The 18,110-nt window shown below is 41.1% G+C and overlaps 1 protein-coding gene across 1 annotated transcript in view; it reads left to right on the top strand.

Annotated features, from left to right (window-relative positions):
• LOC110988954 (adenosine deaminase 2-like) overlaps window positions 1-12,263 on the top strand; it is a 46,318-nt gene extending 34,055 nt beyond the window's left edge. The window contains exons 9-10 of the mRNA XM_087130764.1: window positions 1,535-1,737; window positions 9,125-12,263. Coding sequence (XP_086986890.1) covers window positions 1,535-1,737; window positions 9,125-9,233 — 312 coding nt within the window. The 3' untranslated portion in view covers window positions 9,234-12,263. The remainder of the gene's footprint in view (window positions 1-1,534; window positions 1,738-9,124) is intronic.
• Window positions 12,264-18,110: the final 5,847 nt, after the last annotated feature.

Below are 18,110 nucleotides of genomic sequence, written 5' to 3'. Positions count from 1 at the left end.
GGGGGGGATATGACCCTTCTCCCAGCATTGGCAGAGGAGTTCATGAAAGGGCTGGAGCAGCACAGCCTTTGAACTCTTCAGAACTTCTGCAGGGATGCCGTGGCTCCCTGGGGCCTTCCTGTTGACAAGGTGTTGGTGGTGTGTTGAGCTCTTCCATCACTGGCTGGTCAGGGATGGCAGCAAGGGCAGAGACAGAGATAACGTTCCGAGTTGCATACAACTTGAGGTAGTGCTGGACCCAGCACTACAGTTGCTTCCCTTGATCTTTTATCACTTCACCTGTCTTGGACTTAAGGGGAGCAGCCTTCGTAGGGGCTGGGCCTGTCGCTTTCTTGATACCCTCGTACATCCCTCTTGCGTTTCCTGTCTCTACAGCTGTCTATATACTGTTGTATGTACATACAAACAGGGTACCCATGCCACTTTGCTATACTGAGCAATGAAGTTCGCGTTTAAAGGACACCTTGCAACCAAGACTATTATTTCTGGGCAAATCAAGGTGGTATCTTTCAGAATTGATTTTTAACAATTAAAGAAAATGAATGTCATGTTATTTTTTTACTCAAATTGCCACAAACATTAACTAAAAATACATTTAAAAAATATTTTTGGACGTGCTGTTAGGGGGCTCTTGAGTATTGCATGACGTCATTATCTGTCCAAGTTTTGAACATAACTATCTTACTGGAAACTAACATCATGGAAAGGAAGTTCATATCTTTGTCAATTTCAAATAAGGCACTTTTGGTTTCAACCGGAAGCAAGGGTCACATGATTTTTATCTACACAAAAAATCAGGACCTAAATTTAAAGTAGCGCTTGCTGCAAACAACAGTATGAGGTATCTCAGCATTGAATTTATATGGATTTTTGAACCTAAAAGCAGTAAGCATGGCAAAAGACACACGTACCTTCGAGGAAAACTTTTTTTAACATAGTGACAAAACACTGGAAATCTCTGTGTACGCACAACTGTTAACACAATCCTTGAAATAATGCTTATGATAAGCAAATTTTTTGCCATAATAAGTACAACTTTTCTACTTAGCATTAAGCAGTGCTAGGTAAAAGACCCATGCTTTTGATGCATGGATGCGAACTTGATGAATAGAACGTACATGTAGAACCTTTTTAATTACGCCGATTTCACTTAAGTGTAACCTTTTAGATGGTGGTTTTAAATGTATTATTCAAATGTTGTTTCAAATCGGCTGCAATCACCATAATACCGTTCAGTTAGTTTGTAAGCCCTGCAAGTATAATGCCAATGTTTTTCGAGACGAATGTGTTATTCTGCAAATTCACATTTAATCAAATAACTGTCAGTTAATCACAAAAGTGCTTAAAATCTACTGTAGAACATCTATTGGGAAACAAATTATATATATTCTGGTTTGTGAAATTTATACAATGGGTTTGTTAGGATGTATTTCAAGAATCTAACTTTTTCAAGGAAATTGTTTGCATGTACTGGTATGTTAATGAATGCAATGCCAAACTACTGTAATGTCTTTCTGTTTGTCTTGCCTTGAAGGTCCTTGGTTTAGTTGATGATCTTCGCAACCACCCAGCAGCTACACTCATCTCTCAAGGCTTCCCATTGGTCATAAGTTCTGATGATCCAGCTACTTGGAATGCGGGACCTCTGTCCTATGATTTCTACGAGGCATTTATGGGACTTGCTGGGCAACACGCTAATTTAGCAACATTAAAACAACTTGCACAAGACTCAATCAGGTATGCATAGTTTTTTTGGGGGATAATCTGGTCCTTTGGGGTAGGGAGCCTACATGGCCTCACAGCAGACCATTTTCACCCTTTTGTCCTGAGGAGTACAATCACTGTAGACTTTGCATAACAAAATAATTGTGATGGTTTGACCCAGTCTGCTAGTAAACTTTGTAAATGTGCCTCCAAATGTCACACTCCTTGTAGTTGGATACCCTGCTTACAACATTGGAAGCAGGAATATAATTCACTTTGACAGGTACCAGTATAACAATTGAATAGAATAGACTTTGAAAAATAACATAAACTCACCTGCATGCATAGTAAACAGTCAAAACAGTATTTTGTTTTAATTTAAAATAATAAATGCTGCATTTACTCTCTGTCAAACTTAGAGGGAGCGACTTAGTATGAAGATGAGACGATGTCTGGTTACAGTTATCCATCTCTGAAGTAGAACGTGATATTCACATATGGAAACACTTTTCAAATGGACAGTTCTCTTGAAACCTTCAGACAGTTCTTATAGGAACACAACCTTTTAAAACTGTTGTGATTGCTCATTTTTACACATCTTCAAATGTAATGTATGTGTATATGTCAAAAAATTGAAAAAGATACTGTATTGCGTGGCAATACACAAAAAAATGTCAAGATAAAAACAGTGTTTGTGGAACAGGTATATTATTAACCCTATCCCTTGAGAGCATACCGTGTATTCCGTCCCACAGAAAGGGGGGTGGGGTCTGCTATTGTACCCCAAACAGTCGCTAAATGTGCAAATTCCTTTGCCTCTCGATTCAATTGGCTAAAACTTCTGATTAACAGCAGTGTGCCCTCTAGTCTCATGATACATAGCAGAATGGCCGCCATGTTTGTCCTTTTCCGGTGGGGGGTGCGGCAAGGACTCACTACATAACATATGTGCCAGAGGAGTATGAAATTATCCAAAATTTATTGCGGACTCACCAAGTAATGAAGTTGTTATGACGTTCCAGTGGTGGGCCACTTTAATGAGGAACCCCTCTGCATTGATGTGGCTAATGTTAAGACCGCTCTGCCATGTGCGGAGTCCTTTTGCAGAACATCGGTGAGATAGCATGTGGTGAAAGTGGATGGGTATTCCAGCGTGCTGCCTTTCATATTTCCTCCATCAGTATGCCCCTGAAGCAGGCCCATGATGTGGAAACTGCTGGGATATCATGAGCTCTGATGAGGTGTAGTGTTTTATTGCCCTCAGAGTTCGGCCAGTCTGGGTTGCCAAACTTGATAGCTGAAACTGTCCATCTGGCTATAGTGTCGCTGGTCGCAGCTCGTTCAGGTTTTATTGTAGTGATGAAAAGCTGCAAAGTTGTACTCTGAGTTTTCTGGTTTTGGCTAAGTACCATTTAAGAGTTCACACTGGGCACCATGGTTTGTCGTCGGTAGTGCCAGTGTGTTTGGTAATGTCTGGTCCAAAAATGTCAGGAGGATTGAAGGAAACTGACTAGTTCTTGGTGGGAAACCCAAGTTTTGGGGTGAGACGAACACCATGGGGTTCCCATCGACTGTGGCCATCTGTGATGGACAATGCTTTCAGTTCACTGCCATGACGTGAGGTAGTAACTGCTAGTAGGAATGTCAGTTTCACTGATAGGTTGATCAACGATGCGTCGCTGAGAGGCTCAAAGGGAGGACCAGCAAGCAGTTGTAGAACAGCTGACAAGTCCGTTGAAGAGATTAGTCTCCTAGTCGGGGATGCTCAAGAAACATTCCCAAGAGTAGATGTTTAAGGGCAGTATTGTCAGACGCATTCTAGCCATCGTGTATAGCTGCAATGGCTGACTAGTAGTTACGGATAGTTGAAACCTGTAGATCTGATTTGAACAGGTGCATGAAGAAATCAGCTATAGTAGTCACAGAAACTTCAGTCGGAGCAAGACCACGCTCTGAACCCCAGGAAGTAAAATGTCATAATCTGAGGTCATAGATGCTGCGTGTAGACTGGGGTTGACTCTTTGAGGCCATTTCGGCAGCTTCATCAGAAAGTCCTGCTGCTCTGAAGGACTGTTTGACAATAGCCAACAGGTCAGGTTTAGTGATTAAATATAACGGTTTTTGCCCTTACCCAATGTATATTAATAAGCACTGTATGCTCAGTGCTTGTCCGAGAGCTTGCGAAAAAACCTCACAAGCTTACTCGGGTGGGACTCGAACCCACAACCTCCTGCTTACTAGTGCAGATGTCTTAACCACTCGACCATCGAGCTAGCCGGGGTCGGCTGGCCGGTCCGAGTCAAATGAAGCAGCAGGTACCGCAAACTATTTTCAAGATGTATTTTTGCGTTGGGGAGATGTTAATTAAATATAACGGTTTTTGCCCTTACCCATTTGACTCGGACCGACCAGCCGACCTTGGCAAGCTTGGTGGTCGAGTGGTTAAGACATCTGTACCAGTAAGCAGGAGGTCGTGGGTTCGAGTCCCACCCGAGTAAGCTTGTGAGGTTTTTTCGCAAGCTCTCGGACAAGCACTGAGCATCTTGAAAATTGTTCGCGGTGCCCGCTGCTTCATTTGACTCGGACCGGCCAGCTGACCCCGGCAAGCTCGGTGGTCGAGTGGTTAAGACATCTGCACTAGTAAGCAGGAGGTCGTGGGTTCGAGTCCCACCCGAGTAAGCTTGTGAGGTTTTTTCGCAAGCTCTCGGACAAGCACTGAGCATACAGTGCTTATTAATATACGTTGGGCAAGGGCAAAACCGTTATATATAATTAACATCTCCCCAACGCAAAAATACATCTTGAAAATAACATCTCCCCAAAGCAAAAATACATCTTGAGGTTTAGTGATATCGGATGAGGGTGAAGCACGCCCGACTTTGGCTGATGTAGCAGATCCGGTCTGTCGGGAAGGATCAGCGGTACCCGGACGAGAAGTCTGGTCAGACGCGGAAACCATGGCTGGCGTGGCCAGAAGAGGGCGATGAGGACACAACAGCGTTGCCGTTCGATCTTGGAGAGAACTGCCGGTATTAGGGATATTGGAGGGAAAGTGTAGGCCAATATCCCTTCCCAGCTGATTTGAAAATTGTTCGTTGCCAAGGCTTATGGGTGGAAAAATCTGGTGCAGAATACTGGCAGTTGGGCATTCTCTGCTGAGGCGAAAAGATAGATGTTCAGTTTCTTTACTTTGACGAAGATCTGTTCTACTATACTGGTGTGCAGAGTCCTCTCCGTGGAATGTACTTTTCCCCGGGATAGAGCATCTGCGATGGAGTTGTCGACACCAGGAATGTGGGTCACCTGGAGGTCGATGCCTTGATCCTGGGCCCAAAGGAATATCTGTCTCGTCAGGAGGCATAGGTGGGAAGAATGCATGCCTCCCTTGCGATTGATGTATGACACCACTGTGGAGTTGTCCGAGCGGATGAAGCCTCGTTTGCCAATGATGCTCGGGCAAAAAGCTTTCAGTGCGTTGAATATGGCCTGAAGTTCCAATATATTGATGTGACTCCCTTGGAGCTGGAGTTCCCATGTTTCCGATGCTTGAAGCGGTGGTAGGGAGGCTCCCAGCCCAGATGAGAAGCGTCCGAGGTTATAGTTATTTGCGGGGTCACCTTGGGAAAGGAACTCCGAGAAAGGTGTCTCTTCACTAACCAACACTGGAGATGGGGGCAGATGAAGTCCGAAATGGGGATCTGAAGATTGATTGAGTCCCATTTTGGCTTGTTGAGAGCTAAAAGATGAAGTTGTAGTGGATGCATATACAGCCTGCAGAGGGGACTGAGGTCCATCATACTGGCCATCAAGCCACGGAGGTGGAGCCAGGTGCAGGCCAAAGCCGACTGCTTGGTAGAAAAGACTTTTACGCAGTCAAGAAGGTTGTCGATGCATTCAGTCGTTGGTGAGATTATACCTCGTTGAAGGTTGATAGATGCCCCTAGATACGTTGGGTATTGCATTGGGGTGAGATTCGACTTCTCGTGGTTGAATGAAGCCCAGGCGATTTGTGACGTTGCAAGTAAGGGGGTAGAAACCTCTGTTTCATTGAACGATCTGCCGATGATCAGCCAGTCGTCCAGGTACTGGAACAGCATGATGTCTCCCTTTCGAGGGTGAGCGGCGACAATCTTTACAACCCTCAAGAATACTCTTGGGTGAAGTGGAGAAGCCGAAGGGGAGAGCTGTGAATTCGAAGAGGTTCCCGTTGTATAGGAAGCGTAGGTATTCGTACCTTCGTGGGTGAATCGGGATGTGAAGGTAGGCATCTTTCAAGTCTATGGAAGAGACCCAACATGGAATCTGAACAGATTGGGTGACCGTCTGAAGGATTCCCATGCGAAATTTCTTCAGGCGGATAAAGCAGTTCAGAGGTGTGAGGTTGATAATAGGTCACCAGCTGTTGAGTTCCTTCTTTGGAGTGAGGAAGAACATTGAAATAAAGCCCCTGTTCGCTTGAGATTTGAGAACCAGGCGGATAGTATGTTTCCGAAGGAGAGAGTCTATCTCGGACTCCAGTGGCTGTCATTTGCTTCTGTCTGTAGGAATTGAAGTCTGACGGAGGATAGATCTGTACAGACTGAGGGGTGCTCGTGAATTCGAGGGCATATCCATGATGAATGGTCGCGAGCACCCAGCTATCTGATGTGACTTTCTCCCAAGACCCTGCGAAGAGTTTGCCTACCGACAGGTCCGGAATCAGCAGGCGGAGACAGGTCTGAATAGTCAGTGATGTCTATCCCCGGGAGGTCGGGGGTAGCGCAACTTGGTAGTTCTTCCCTTGAAGCTCCTCTGGGATGGTTTGGTAGGTCAAGAGAAGGATGGACAGCCACGATTCATCTGGTAACTGGGTACACGAAAGGGGCGAAAGGAACGAGAATCGCCCTGACGCAGAGGCCTGAAGGGTCGAGCCCGGGGGTCATCAGGACGGTATTGGCAAGGTGAAGCCAGTGGTGCAGGTTCACGGAAGCTAAGTTTATATGTTGTGTCAATGCGCTTAACTTCCAACTTCCAAGGTCTTTGCCGTAAAGGGGAAGTTCTTGAAGTCATGACTTGACTCCCTCATATAGGGTATGTTCATGGTGTCTAAGGTGTTGGATCTGCGTGCAGAAGTGGCTAAAATGGAGATCCGAACGAACTACTTAAAGATAGAGTTGACGTTCTCATCATGCGCTCGATGTGCGACAGCTGCCAAGTCTAGAGTAACTTTGTCACACGCTCGGGCCAAATACTCAGAGAGGATTGGAGTGTCGTAAACACGGTGCAGCAAAGACCATATCATGAGGATTAGTTGAGTTTATCAAGGGTAGACTCAACGGAATACTTGTCCTTGTCTTTAAATGGAAACTTTCCTGTAGGTTTGTGAGCGTCGGAAGAAAGTTTACCTTTAGCCTCAGTTGGAATCTCAGGGATGGAGAGGAAGTTGTCAAAGTCCTCCCTGGCTTTGGGTATGGACGCCATTGTTTTGCACCAGCGAGAACTTTAAACATCTTGACGCATGAGCGGTCAAGTGGAAGTTCCGAGAAAATTGTCATTGTTGCCTCCAACCAAAAGGACACGTCCGTTTAGAATCACGTTAAGAAAAAGAAGGGCAAACATAGTGGCCATTCCACTATACATCATGGGACTAGAGGGTGCACTACGGTTGATCAGAAGTTTTAGTCAATCAAATCAGATGCAAAGGAATTTGCATATGTAGAGACTGTTTGGGGTAGGTTGAAAGCAGAAGACATGGTGAAAGATTCACAACACCAAACAAGCCATGCATCACATCCAAATTGAAAACTTACAGTGTTAAATAGTTACCACAAAGATAAAAAAAATTCTTTGCACTTTGATAAATCTTGAATGGACTGTAGTAATATGTGAAAGTGGGTTAAAAGTTATAATCTTATGACTGGCAAAAATGGAGACTTGCTTGTTTGCCGAAATTGGCCGGGAAAACCTATATACATGTACATGTATGTATTATAATATTTCAGTGCTTTGAAATATGTAATTGCCAAGCTTTCGGTAACTGAGTACTTCCTTCAGGGGAAGCAGATTCAGTTCTAAATGAACGCAGAAAAATCCACGTTCATTCTTCCTGGATGCAGCGTTCCAAGTTAAAAAATGATTCCAGTTCCTTACGCTGTACATCAGTTGACACTTTCCTCAGGATGCAGACATTTATGTCACTGAGAGTATGTGATGGCATGCAAAAGTACTGTGCAACAGTAAGGCCGGGTGTTTGTTGGCGCACACTTTGCAACGCTTGGTCTCTCCGATGTACAGTTTGCCACAGGGATAACATGTAATGCAATAAACCACATTACATGGATCAATGAAAATAAAGTCTGAGGTATTATGTCATTTCTTACATCTACATGTGTTTCAGATCTGTCTAGTTGATAAAGTTATTGGGGGAGGGCGTGAAGTTTAAAGCTCTCTGATTCTTAAGTAATATGACCTCTAACCCTTATTTTGTTTTTAAAAAGGTGGCAAGGACATGTAAGACACATGTAAAGAATACATATGATTGATTTGCTGACTCTTTAAAATCCAGTGAATATCACTTTTTTTTGTCGTTCAAATGTAGTTGCTAAATATATTTACATGTGATAACTTTCAAGTAAAGCTCAAAACATGTTTATGTACTTGGTCAGTTCTTGTACTGGGCACATGTTCCGGTTCTCTTTTCTTTATGTCGTGAGATATAGAAGGCATATAACTGTGTTGCATGGGCCATGTCAAACCCCATGTAATACACTGCATGTTCTGACTCATCGCACTCTGCTATTTTTACACCAAAGGCAGATGCACATCTGCATGACTGTAAATTCAGAAGTGTTGCATTGCCTGTGCTGATTGTCATGTGTTTAAATGCTTTTAATTATTGGCTGTTTTCAGGATGATGTACGTAAAGTGGACTGTCGATAAACTTCCACTAAAATCATAAACTTCCACTAAAATCACGGAATTGTGGTACATCAGTGTTCCTCCTTTTGCTGTGCACACGTATTCATGTACATGAAACTTTTGTCTTCTTTTGTCATGTAAAGTGTGCAAAGGCCCTTTACCATCTTTACTGCGTGTCAAGTTTGCTTGAAGATACATGTAATCTCGTTATCATGCTCGCACTCATGGAACACGGATGTAGTATGTCTGTGGCCTGTATACCATGAGCCTTGAGCACAAGTGTGACAACTAATAAAGGTGAATCTGTACACCGATGAACCTATAGTGAGTGGCAATAGCTGGTATCCAGTCTGTCAAAATAGACAATCTCCATACAGCACCCCTCTACAGCAACAGCACTAAGATTAAAACTGGTTTTTATGTCATACAAGTGATATCTTGGATGTACATTTGATATATTTGCCTTTTTTGCACTAGTAAATTTCTGTTCACTAATGTAACAACTATTACATTTCATTTGCAGGTACAGTGCAATGTCAGTGATGGAGAAAAAAGAAGCTATGCTTCTGTGGCAAAAGAAGTGGAATTCTTTCTTGGATACAATTTTGGCTAAAATAGGAAGTAGAAAGTGAAAAGTGAAGCAGAGTAATGTACAAGCAGGGAAGCACATAGACAAACAGTGAGTGGTGTCATTGCAATATATTCACAATAGGGCTATTTAAAATGGTTGTGGTTTACTTAAATCCTCCATCCTTATGCAATAAAAAGGGTGTGGAAGTGGGCATAGTTGCAATGATTTTCATGAATTTGGACAAGATATTTCCTTTTATTATTGAACCCCCTCTAAATACATGAAAAGGCATACAACCTTCTGTGGAATCACCTGCTTTGCTCATTTTTTGCAAACAGGCATTTTCCCATCGGTGGTTGCCTGTAAATGTTTTGCTTACCAGAGAAAATTTCAAGTTTTGAATTTAGCCCCATCCTGGAAACTTGCTGGAGCCACTGTTTATTATGATGTAGGCTGAGTTTTCAGAGTGACATAAAGTTTAAAGTAATAGGTAATTTATGTCATTCAACCCATTTCCCTTGCCAAAATATCGATAGCATCATATGCAATTTTTCAATAGTTACGTTATCACGCTCTGCTTAATTGAAATGTTTGTACAGGATACAAAGTACATGTACATGTACAAGTACATCCAATGCAGCAATAGACACATACTGATTATGTCACACTGTATTTACATGTAAACTTTTCTGTGGAGACAGTGGGGACCCAATTCAGGTCCACTCAGCACCTCAAGAAAGCACACATACTGTACTAAGTGTACATATAGTGTCATCAGAATAGGGATCTACAGGTGTTAAGCATTTTTAAGTTGCACTGAAATGAAAATTAATAGTATCTACAGATGTGTCAAATTATTTACCTGTTTGATTTTGTGGAATGCCCAGCATTTTACCACTTTAGTATTATTCTCAATACTCATTTGAGACTGTGTTGTCTGTGGTTACTTGCCTTGTTTTAGAGGCTGGTCAGGTTTCAGATTTGTAAAATTATCCACCAGTATGTCCTAAATGTGAAGTGAGTTCATATTTAAAGTGCCTAATTAAACATATAATCCCCAGCTTCCCAGAAAATGTGTTTACCTGAAAGTTTGTGTTTTTAAAGTCCTGAAATTTTAACCTTTTATACCGAAAACTCTTATCATTAAAGAAATAAACAGTATTACTTGATATTTGAAATGTACTGGATACATTCTTGTGTACATGTTTGCTTCATATACTTAAGACATTACAGTCAAACTCTTAAGCAATAATATCAATTTTTACTTTCTGTTCATAGCATTATTAAACTATGGTTGACGTAGCAATAGTCATCACCGCACCTCATCCCAAAATTCCATTGTCAAGAGTACAGTACATGTATGTCAAGTAATATTTGCTACTTTAATTATTTTACAGTGTACTCCAGCATAGCAATCTGCTACTGAAAAGTACTACATAATTATGCATTTCTTTGTGGGTATTTATCTGTTATACTATTCCAGCAATAGGGTTAGGTACATGTATTTAATCAAGGGAAAGTTTGCAAAATGGATGAGAATTTTTTATATAATTGTATATAACTTTTTAAAATTGCAATATTTTGGTTCAAGTAAATACTTGTACTTTTAAAAACATAAACTTGGTTATTTTAACTTACAATGAACCTTAATACCCTGTGTGTAGTGGTAGCAGTTGCAAGTCAGGGGCAAGGAAATATTCTTGGAGGAATACATGTACATGCAAATTCTAAATCCCTAGCACAAGTAATGCACCGGCATATGCAAACAATTGCAGTCAAAGATGACTGCAGACAATATACTTAACTCTGTTAAATGTTCTCAACTTGTCCAGACTAGCAATTTTCACATTTCACACTTTGGATACTGTGAGTTCTGATCATTCAAGAAAATGAACCGAATTAATACACAGCAGGCAAGGGAGGGAGAGGAGTGGTGTTTCTATGTTTCTGTAGCACTGAACCATATGTGATACATGGATGTCTTAGTGTGTGACTTATTCTCAAGTTTGTCACAACACGTGTAGCAAGTTGCAAAGCACTGCAATGAAGATTTGTACCCATTACAAATACAGAAGAAATACTTTGGCAATTGTCCACAGGCATTGAATGATAAGTAGTGAGCTTGAAATTTATACACACAAAAAAAGGACAGACAGATCAAATGTTTACATACATGTACATGTATAATACTTTGCAATTAAGCCCTGCCTCAATATACTCAAGTGTTAAACTGTTCTTTTATAACACATTGAATAAAAGTGCCTGTGTTAGAAATGAAACTGAACCACTGGTACTGGTAGCAAGAATACCTTTGACATTTGTGTTATTGTTGGACAATCAATTCATTTGCCAGTCATATAATAGGAGTGTTATTGTTGGACAATCAATTCATTTGCCAGTCATATAATAGGAGGCTACATCCATAACTACCAGTGGCACTACCAGTAGATTTTGTCTAAAATGGTCATCGCACAAGACACCAAGGAAACACTGAAACTTTCAACACGTTCACTCATAAAAAGGGAAAGTGCTGGTGACGGATTTTTACTGTCGATGTATATGTGACCCAACTTAACAAAATGAGTCGTAATTCACCAGAGCAACCTTTGAGCGAAATGCCTTTAAGAGAATCTTGAAGATTTGACATTGTAAATCAATGGGAACTTTCAACATGGTTCACCCGTACATATATATTGTCCAGTTTTGTCAGGATACCAAAATTTGTGATCAAAACATACCAGTAACTCAGTTTGCTTTTACGACTCAGTTGCGGAATCCTGTCACATGGGTGAAGTGGGAAGAATATTCCATTTGGATTCAACAATTAAATATAAAAGAAGAAATTAGAAAAAGGTGGCTTGGAAATGCAATAGACTAAGTGTAGTTGGTTTCTGCAACTTGAAGGAACTGATAACAATTTTGCCCTACATGTACATGTACGTAAGCAAGACACAGGCTGAAAGTTTTCTTGTATTATGTACGTACGGTATACATACATCGATTTGTGTACCAGTAACTTCTAGAATTGTTTCAGGACTGATTACAGAAAGATGTACTTAATAAAGCAATAAATTAGTCGAAAAACTGTAAATGTCTTTTGTCTAAAATTTGTGAAGTTGCAAAAAAGAGACCTGCATTAACTGTAATAGTGTGTTATCATATTTCCATCTAATACAAAAATAAATCAACCATACTCTTTCCCTATCCAATTGATTGTCTTTATATTGGTGCCAACCAAGCATTCTATTACATACACATGTAACACTTCCTACAAGTCTTCAGAGGGTTTGCATTTCTTTCCATGTGTCAGGCATGCGATTCACACAATAGGTTCAAAGGATCAATGGTAATTCAAATGAGGTGGCCCAGGATGGGTATATAAACCCATGCTGGAAGGAGTCAGCATCTTTTCTTTGTGTGATAGGCATTGTGAAAAGAGCTCCTACATTGCAGCCATGATGATGGACTCTGAGGAAGATGACATCAGGTTACTTCAACAAGGCCAAAGTAAGCCTAGTTCTCACAGAGATTTCGATGCTCGACTGCAGGCTAATGCTTAGGGTATACAGAAGTTATCAGCTTCTGTGCCATGCAGGACAAGCTGACATCTCTGGTGCAAAATGCTGTCCTTCCTGCCGGACGTGCGAAGCACGCTGGCCAGGACAACCCTGTCGAGGGCTCACCTCATCTTGAAGTTTCAGCCCTATATGACGATGACTTCCAGGAAGAATTGCTAAGCCAAAAGGGTCCTGCTTTTAACCCAGCTCGGTCAGAGTTTGACCTGACCAGTGTTCTGGCAGGTAATGAAGCTGCAGCATATGCTGATTTTGATGTTCTTCCGAGCAAAGACATTTACACAGATAGTGAAGCCAAAGGCCTTGAGATTATCGGGAATATAGCCGAAGGGGTGGTTAAAGCCGTAACTTTACCTGTCAAAAAAGAGACATATGAAAAAATTGCAGAGCAATATCCCACGCCGTCACGGCACCCAGAATTGAAAGTGAACTGTGGGGAACAATTCCTGTCATGGCCAGATCCAAAGATGTGATCTTTCAGCAAATTCAGAAACATGTCAAAGGGTTGCTCCCTTACTGCAACATACTTACCGAACTGCTTACCACAGCTAAGTTGGGCCAACCTGTAAATGTCAACAAGGTCAAAGAACTTGCCCTAGATGGCATAACCCTTGCAGGGAATGCCTCTTATGAACTAAGCATGAAAGAAAGAGAGGAACTAAAAAAGGTGCTCAATCCAATGTATCAGGGTCTATGTTCCCGCAAGTCTCTGATATGTTGTTCAGGAAAAACCTGAATAATACCATGAAACAGGTAGTTGAAGCCTACGAGGCCAGCAGAAAACTGACCTCGGAGGAGAAGAAACCTAAACTTTCATATTGCCTTTACACACCTTATAATAAACACCAAAGACAAATCGGCAAAGGATCGTCCGCCATACTACGGCGGAATCTCCGACAGAGACAAGCACTACTGGCGTGCATCTTCTTGGGGCTCTCAGATGTCCCAACCAGCTCATGGACGACCCATGTGGCACCAAAAGCCCACCAAACCATCTACTGTAACTAGGCCAGCACTGGAAAAAAAATGGGTATGTAAAATCAGTTCAGCTTCCATCTCTGCTGGCATGGGCCGGGAGGCTTAAATAGCATAAAGACAGTTGGTCTCAAATCAATTCAGATCGATTGATTCTGAACACTGTATCAGGATGTCACATGGATTTTGTGAGTTGTCCTGTTCAGTTCTCTAAACATCCTCAGAAAAATTTCTCCGAACGAGAATCTCTCATGATTAACACTGAGATCAGTGAGCTTTGGCTCAAAGGAGCAATCAGAGATATCCCTCAGGCGGCATGACGCTTTCTCTCCAAACATATACCTGATACCGAAAAAGTCGGGTGAATTGAGACCAGTTAGGCCCTATTACCTTGAAAGATCTCAATAACTTTGTAGTGTACAAACACTTTAAAATGGATTGAGAACATGAGATTTGTGAAAAACTTAATACAACATAACGACTATCTTACATTGATAGACTTGAAAGATGCATACTTCTCTATCCCAATGTCTGAGAAAGATCAACCTTACTTTTGCTTCTTATGGGCAGATGGGCAGGAAAGCTTTTCTGCTTTACATTTTTACCATTTGGCTTATCAAGAAGTTTCTGAAAGGTTATAAAGCCAGTATTGGCCTTGGCTAGAGGTCAAGGTGTACGTTGGTCATTTACTTATATGACATACTCATTTTCTCTTCTCCAAAAGAAGAAAGCTATAGTACTGCCTTCATGATAAGGCTATTGAAAACTCTTGGGTTTGAAATCAGTTTTAAAAAAATCTTCCTTGATCCTCAAGACACGATTGACGTACTTGGGGTTTACGATTGATTAATCTTCCATGACACTGCAAACCCCGGATCTAAGGTGGAAGAGATTTAAGTCTGAATGTCGACAGTTATATTGTCAGAAATCAGTAACCATTCGCCAACTGGCTAGATGCATTGGTTCGATTGTTTCTACATTTGAAGCGTTCCTTCATGGTAAACTTTATTACTGACAAATATGGAAGAGACTAAACCTAAAGCACTTCAGGCAGAGTCAGGCGATTTTGAGGCCCTTATTGATATCACACATTTTTTTGGATGAAATTCAATAGTGGCTTACGGTTCCTTCTGAGGGAGTAAAATGTAGTATTAAAACTCCTCCTATTGATATCGTTATCTCTACAGATGCCAGTAATCAGGGAGCAGTATGTGAGACAGACAACTCCTACAAACAGGGTAAGTGAAACAACACCCACAAAAAGCTTCACATTAATGTTCTGGAGCTTTTAGCTGTGCAATATGCTCTTCTTACGTTGTGCTCAAACATTAGTAATGTACATGTCCTTATCCAATCTGATAGCAGCACAGCGTACTTGTCAAAAATGGGTAAAACTACATGTACATGTATTGTTTGTTTAAACTAGGTGGCAACCCAAATATTCAAGTGGTATTTCAAAGGAACATACACCTATCTGCAACGCGCGTTGCCGGGCAATTCAATTTTCGAGCTGACCTTCTTTCTCGCACAAACTCGAGCAAAGAACTACCGGTAAGTCTCAAGCGGTAGTCTTTGATCGAATTATCAAGCACACATTCTGCCCTGATGTTGACCCTTTTGCTTCGTGCAAAAACAAGAAATTGACTCGGTATGTCTTTTGGATAAATATCCATACGCATGGGCTATAGATACCTCACCCTTTCTTGGTCTAGCTTATCCTCTTACATTTTTCCACCATTTTGTTTGAGAAAAGACAGGCCCATGTCTGCTGGTTGCTTCCATTTGGCCAACCCAAGCCTGGTTCCCACAACTACTGTCAATGTGTGTGTCACATCCAATTCAGCTCCCAGAGTCTGCTCTAGACCAACCTTGGGAAGTCCATCCCCTGAACCTCAAGTTAGCCACTTAGACCATCTCAGGTGACAATGGGCAGCACAGGGACTTTCGGAAGATGCCTCCAAACTCCTCTCCAATTCTTGGAGGCAAGGCACAGAAAAACAGTACAAGTCTGCCTGGAAATGTTGGCTTAGCTGGTGTGGTAGGAGGAAAATCAATCCTTTTGCGCCATTTGAACTAGATATTGCTAATTTCCTGGCTCGGCAGCATTCAGATGGAAAGTCATATTCAACTATAAATCTTTATAGGTCAGCCTAATCAGTGACTTTGGCTGGAGGTCAGCCTGTGGGGCAACATCCTATTATAAAACGTGGTAAGTGTCAAAGCTCTTAGACCACATTTCAAATTTACCTGACAACAGCGATTTGTTGTTACCAATAACTTTTAAGCTTGCTGGCTCTTGTTACAGCACAGTGAACTCAAATGCTTGCTGCTCTTGACATCCAATATTTTGATTTCTCAGATAACAGATGTACGGTAGTGGAATTACTAAAGACTAATTGTCCAAAGAAAGGTATCTCCAGTAATACACTTACTCTGCACGCCTTTGAAGCTAACAGTGAATTACGTGTTATATCGACTTTAAGGGAGTATCTTGACAGAACGAGTTCACTCAGAGATTCTACCACTGGGCTGTTTATTTCAACTAGGAAACCACATACATGTAAAGCTGTGTTGACTGGTACCCTGGCAAGATGGATGCAAAATAAACTTCAGGCAGCGGGGATACATAAAAATGTCTATACCGCTCATAGTTTCCGAAGTGCATCAACTTCAGCTGCTTAAGCTTGATGCAAGGGGTATCGCTAAATGATACACTTTACACAGCCAACTGGTCTAATGCCAGTAACTTGGCCAGGTTCTACAACAAAATGATAGATGTTTCCAAATTTGCATCCTCAGTTCTAAGTGCAGACTAAAAGGAAGTAGCACGTCTGCTCCAAGTTTATTCTGGTTTCTGAGTTTGCCCCAAATAAAGGCTCTTCTAGGTTGTAAGTGGAAGGTCATCTTTATTTAAGACCATCCATCGAACGTATTTGCCTTCTCCTACAGAAATGATTATTAGTACCAGTGCATTATTAGTTAAACTTCGCAAAGTTGTGGGAAACTTTGAGAAACTTAAAAATCTCCTCAGTAACTTGAATGTGTTGTTGATCTTTGTTCAAATTTGACTTTATTGGATGCATATCCAATTGATCCGAGATTAAAAGTGCCTGTTTGATTGTTAATATAATTGACTTGGAGAGCTCATTGCACATTTATTTCAACATAAAGGTGTCTCTTGTTTTGTTTCCAGGAGTGATGCTTTCCTAATAGCTTTCAAAACAAGCAATTGATTGTATGTTGGTCACGTCATGATTTATGTGGATTGTTGAACTCGCCCTTTTTGCAAATAAGCTTTGAACTTGAACATGCAAACCCTCTGAAGACTTGTAAGAATTGTTATGTAATAGGATTCCAAAAATTATGTGAAAATGAAATATGAAATACAGGTATAATTTGAATTCTATGAATAATAATGAAGTACAAGTCGAAAAGGCTTCCCGCCCATCTCTCTGTTTTAGTCACCAGTTTATAATACTCATTCCCTACCCGTATACATACAAAAGGGGCTCGTTTCATTTCCACTTTGAAAAGATGCTGATGCCTTCCAGCATGGGTTTATATACCCATCCTGGGCCACCTCAATTGAATTACCATTGATTCTTTGAACCTATAGTGGGAATCGTATGCCTGACACGTGGAAAGGAATGCAAACCCTCGGAAGACTTGTACTTCATTATTATTCATAGAATTCAAATTATATTTCATATTTCATATTCACATAATTTTGAATTATCTACTGTAGAATTCAGGAAGTCTCGTGCAGATTATCCACATTGTAAATGTGTTTCCCTATTAATACTGAAGAGTAACTGCCTGCATCATGCGGTTCATCTTAGCCATTTCTTCATGGATTCTTGTACTGCTCATCAGAGTTAAACAGCGTTCAGGTTTTTTCAATATTTGCAGAATTATGACGGGAATAACCTCAACTAATGTACAAGTACCACACTGTACAGGAATGTGCTTTTACTCAGAAATGTATGCACAGGGGAATTTTTCACTGCCACACATGCACATGTGGTAAAGCAGTGTGACATTAGTCATACATTGTATTGGGCAAGGCCATTGCTGGAGTGGAAATCGTAAGTACCAGTATGCTGTGATAAGTACATTACAATGTGTAGTTATTGCATGAAAGTGCCCCTTGTGTCATTAGGACACAGATACATGCATCATGATACGCGTACATGGCTCAATAAATTTGGACAAAACTTTCAGACACCAAATGTTTAATTATTTGGTGCCTGAAAGTTTTGTCCAAATATCCATTCACTGCATCTTCATAATTGAATATGAAAATACATTATGTAAGACATACATTTCAGGACGTTGAGGCCATGATGTGTATTATAAGTACTAAAAGTGTACTGCTGGCTGCAAGAGGC

The sequence above is a fragment of the Acanthaster planci genome, linkage group LG20, assembly GCF_054643075.1.
Source record: "Acanthaster planci isolate LZ-2023a linkage group LG20, COTS_SCS, whole genome shotgun sequence".
In the NCBI taxonomy this organism is placed as follows: Eukaryota; Metazoa; Echinodermata; class Asteroidea; order Valvatida; family Acanthasteridae; genus Acanthaster; species Acanthaster planci.
The sequence above is the reverse complement of the archived record's forward strand: the minus strand, read 5'-3'. Positions and strand labels throughout refer to the sequence as shown.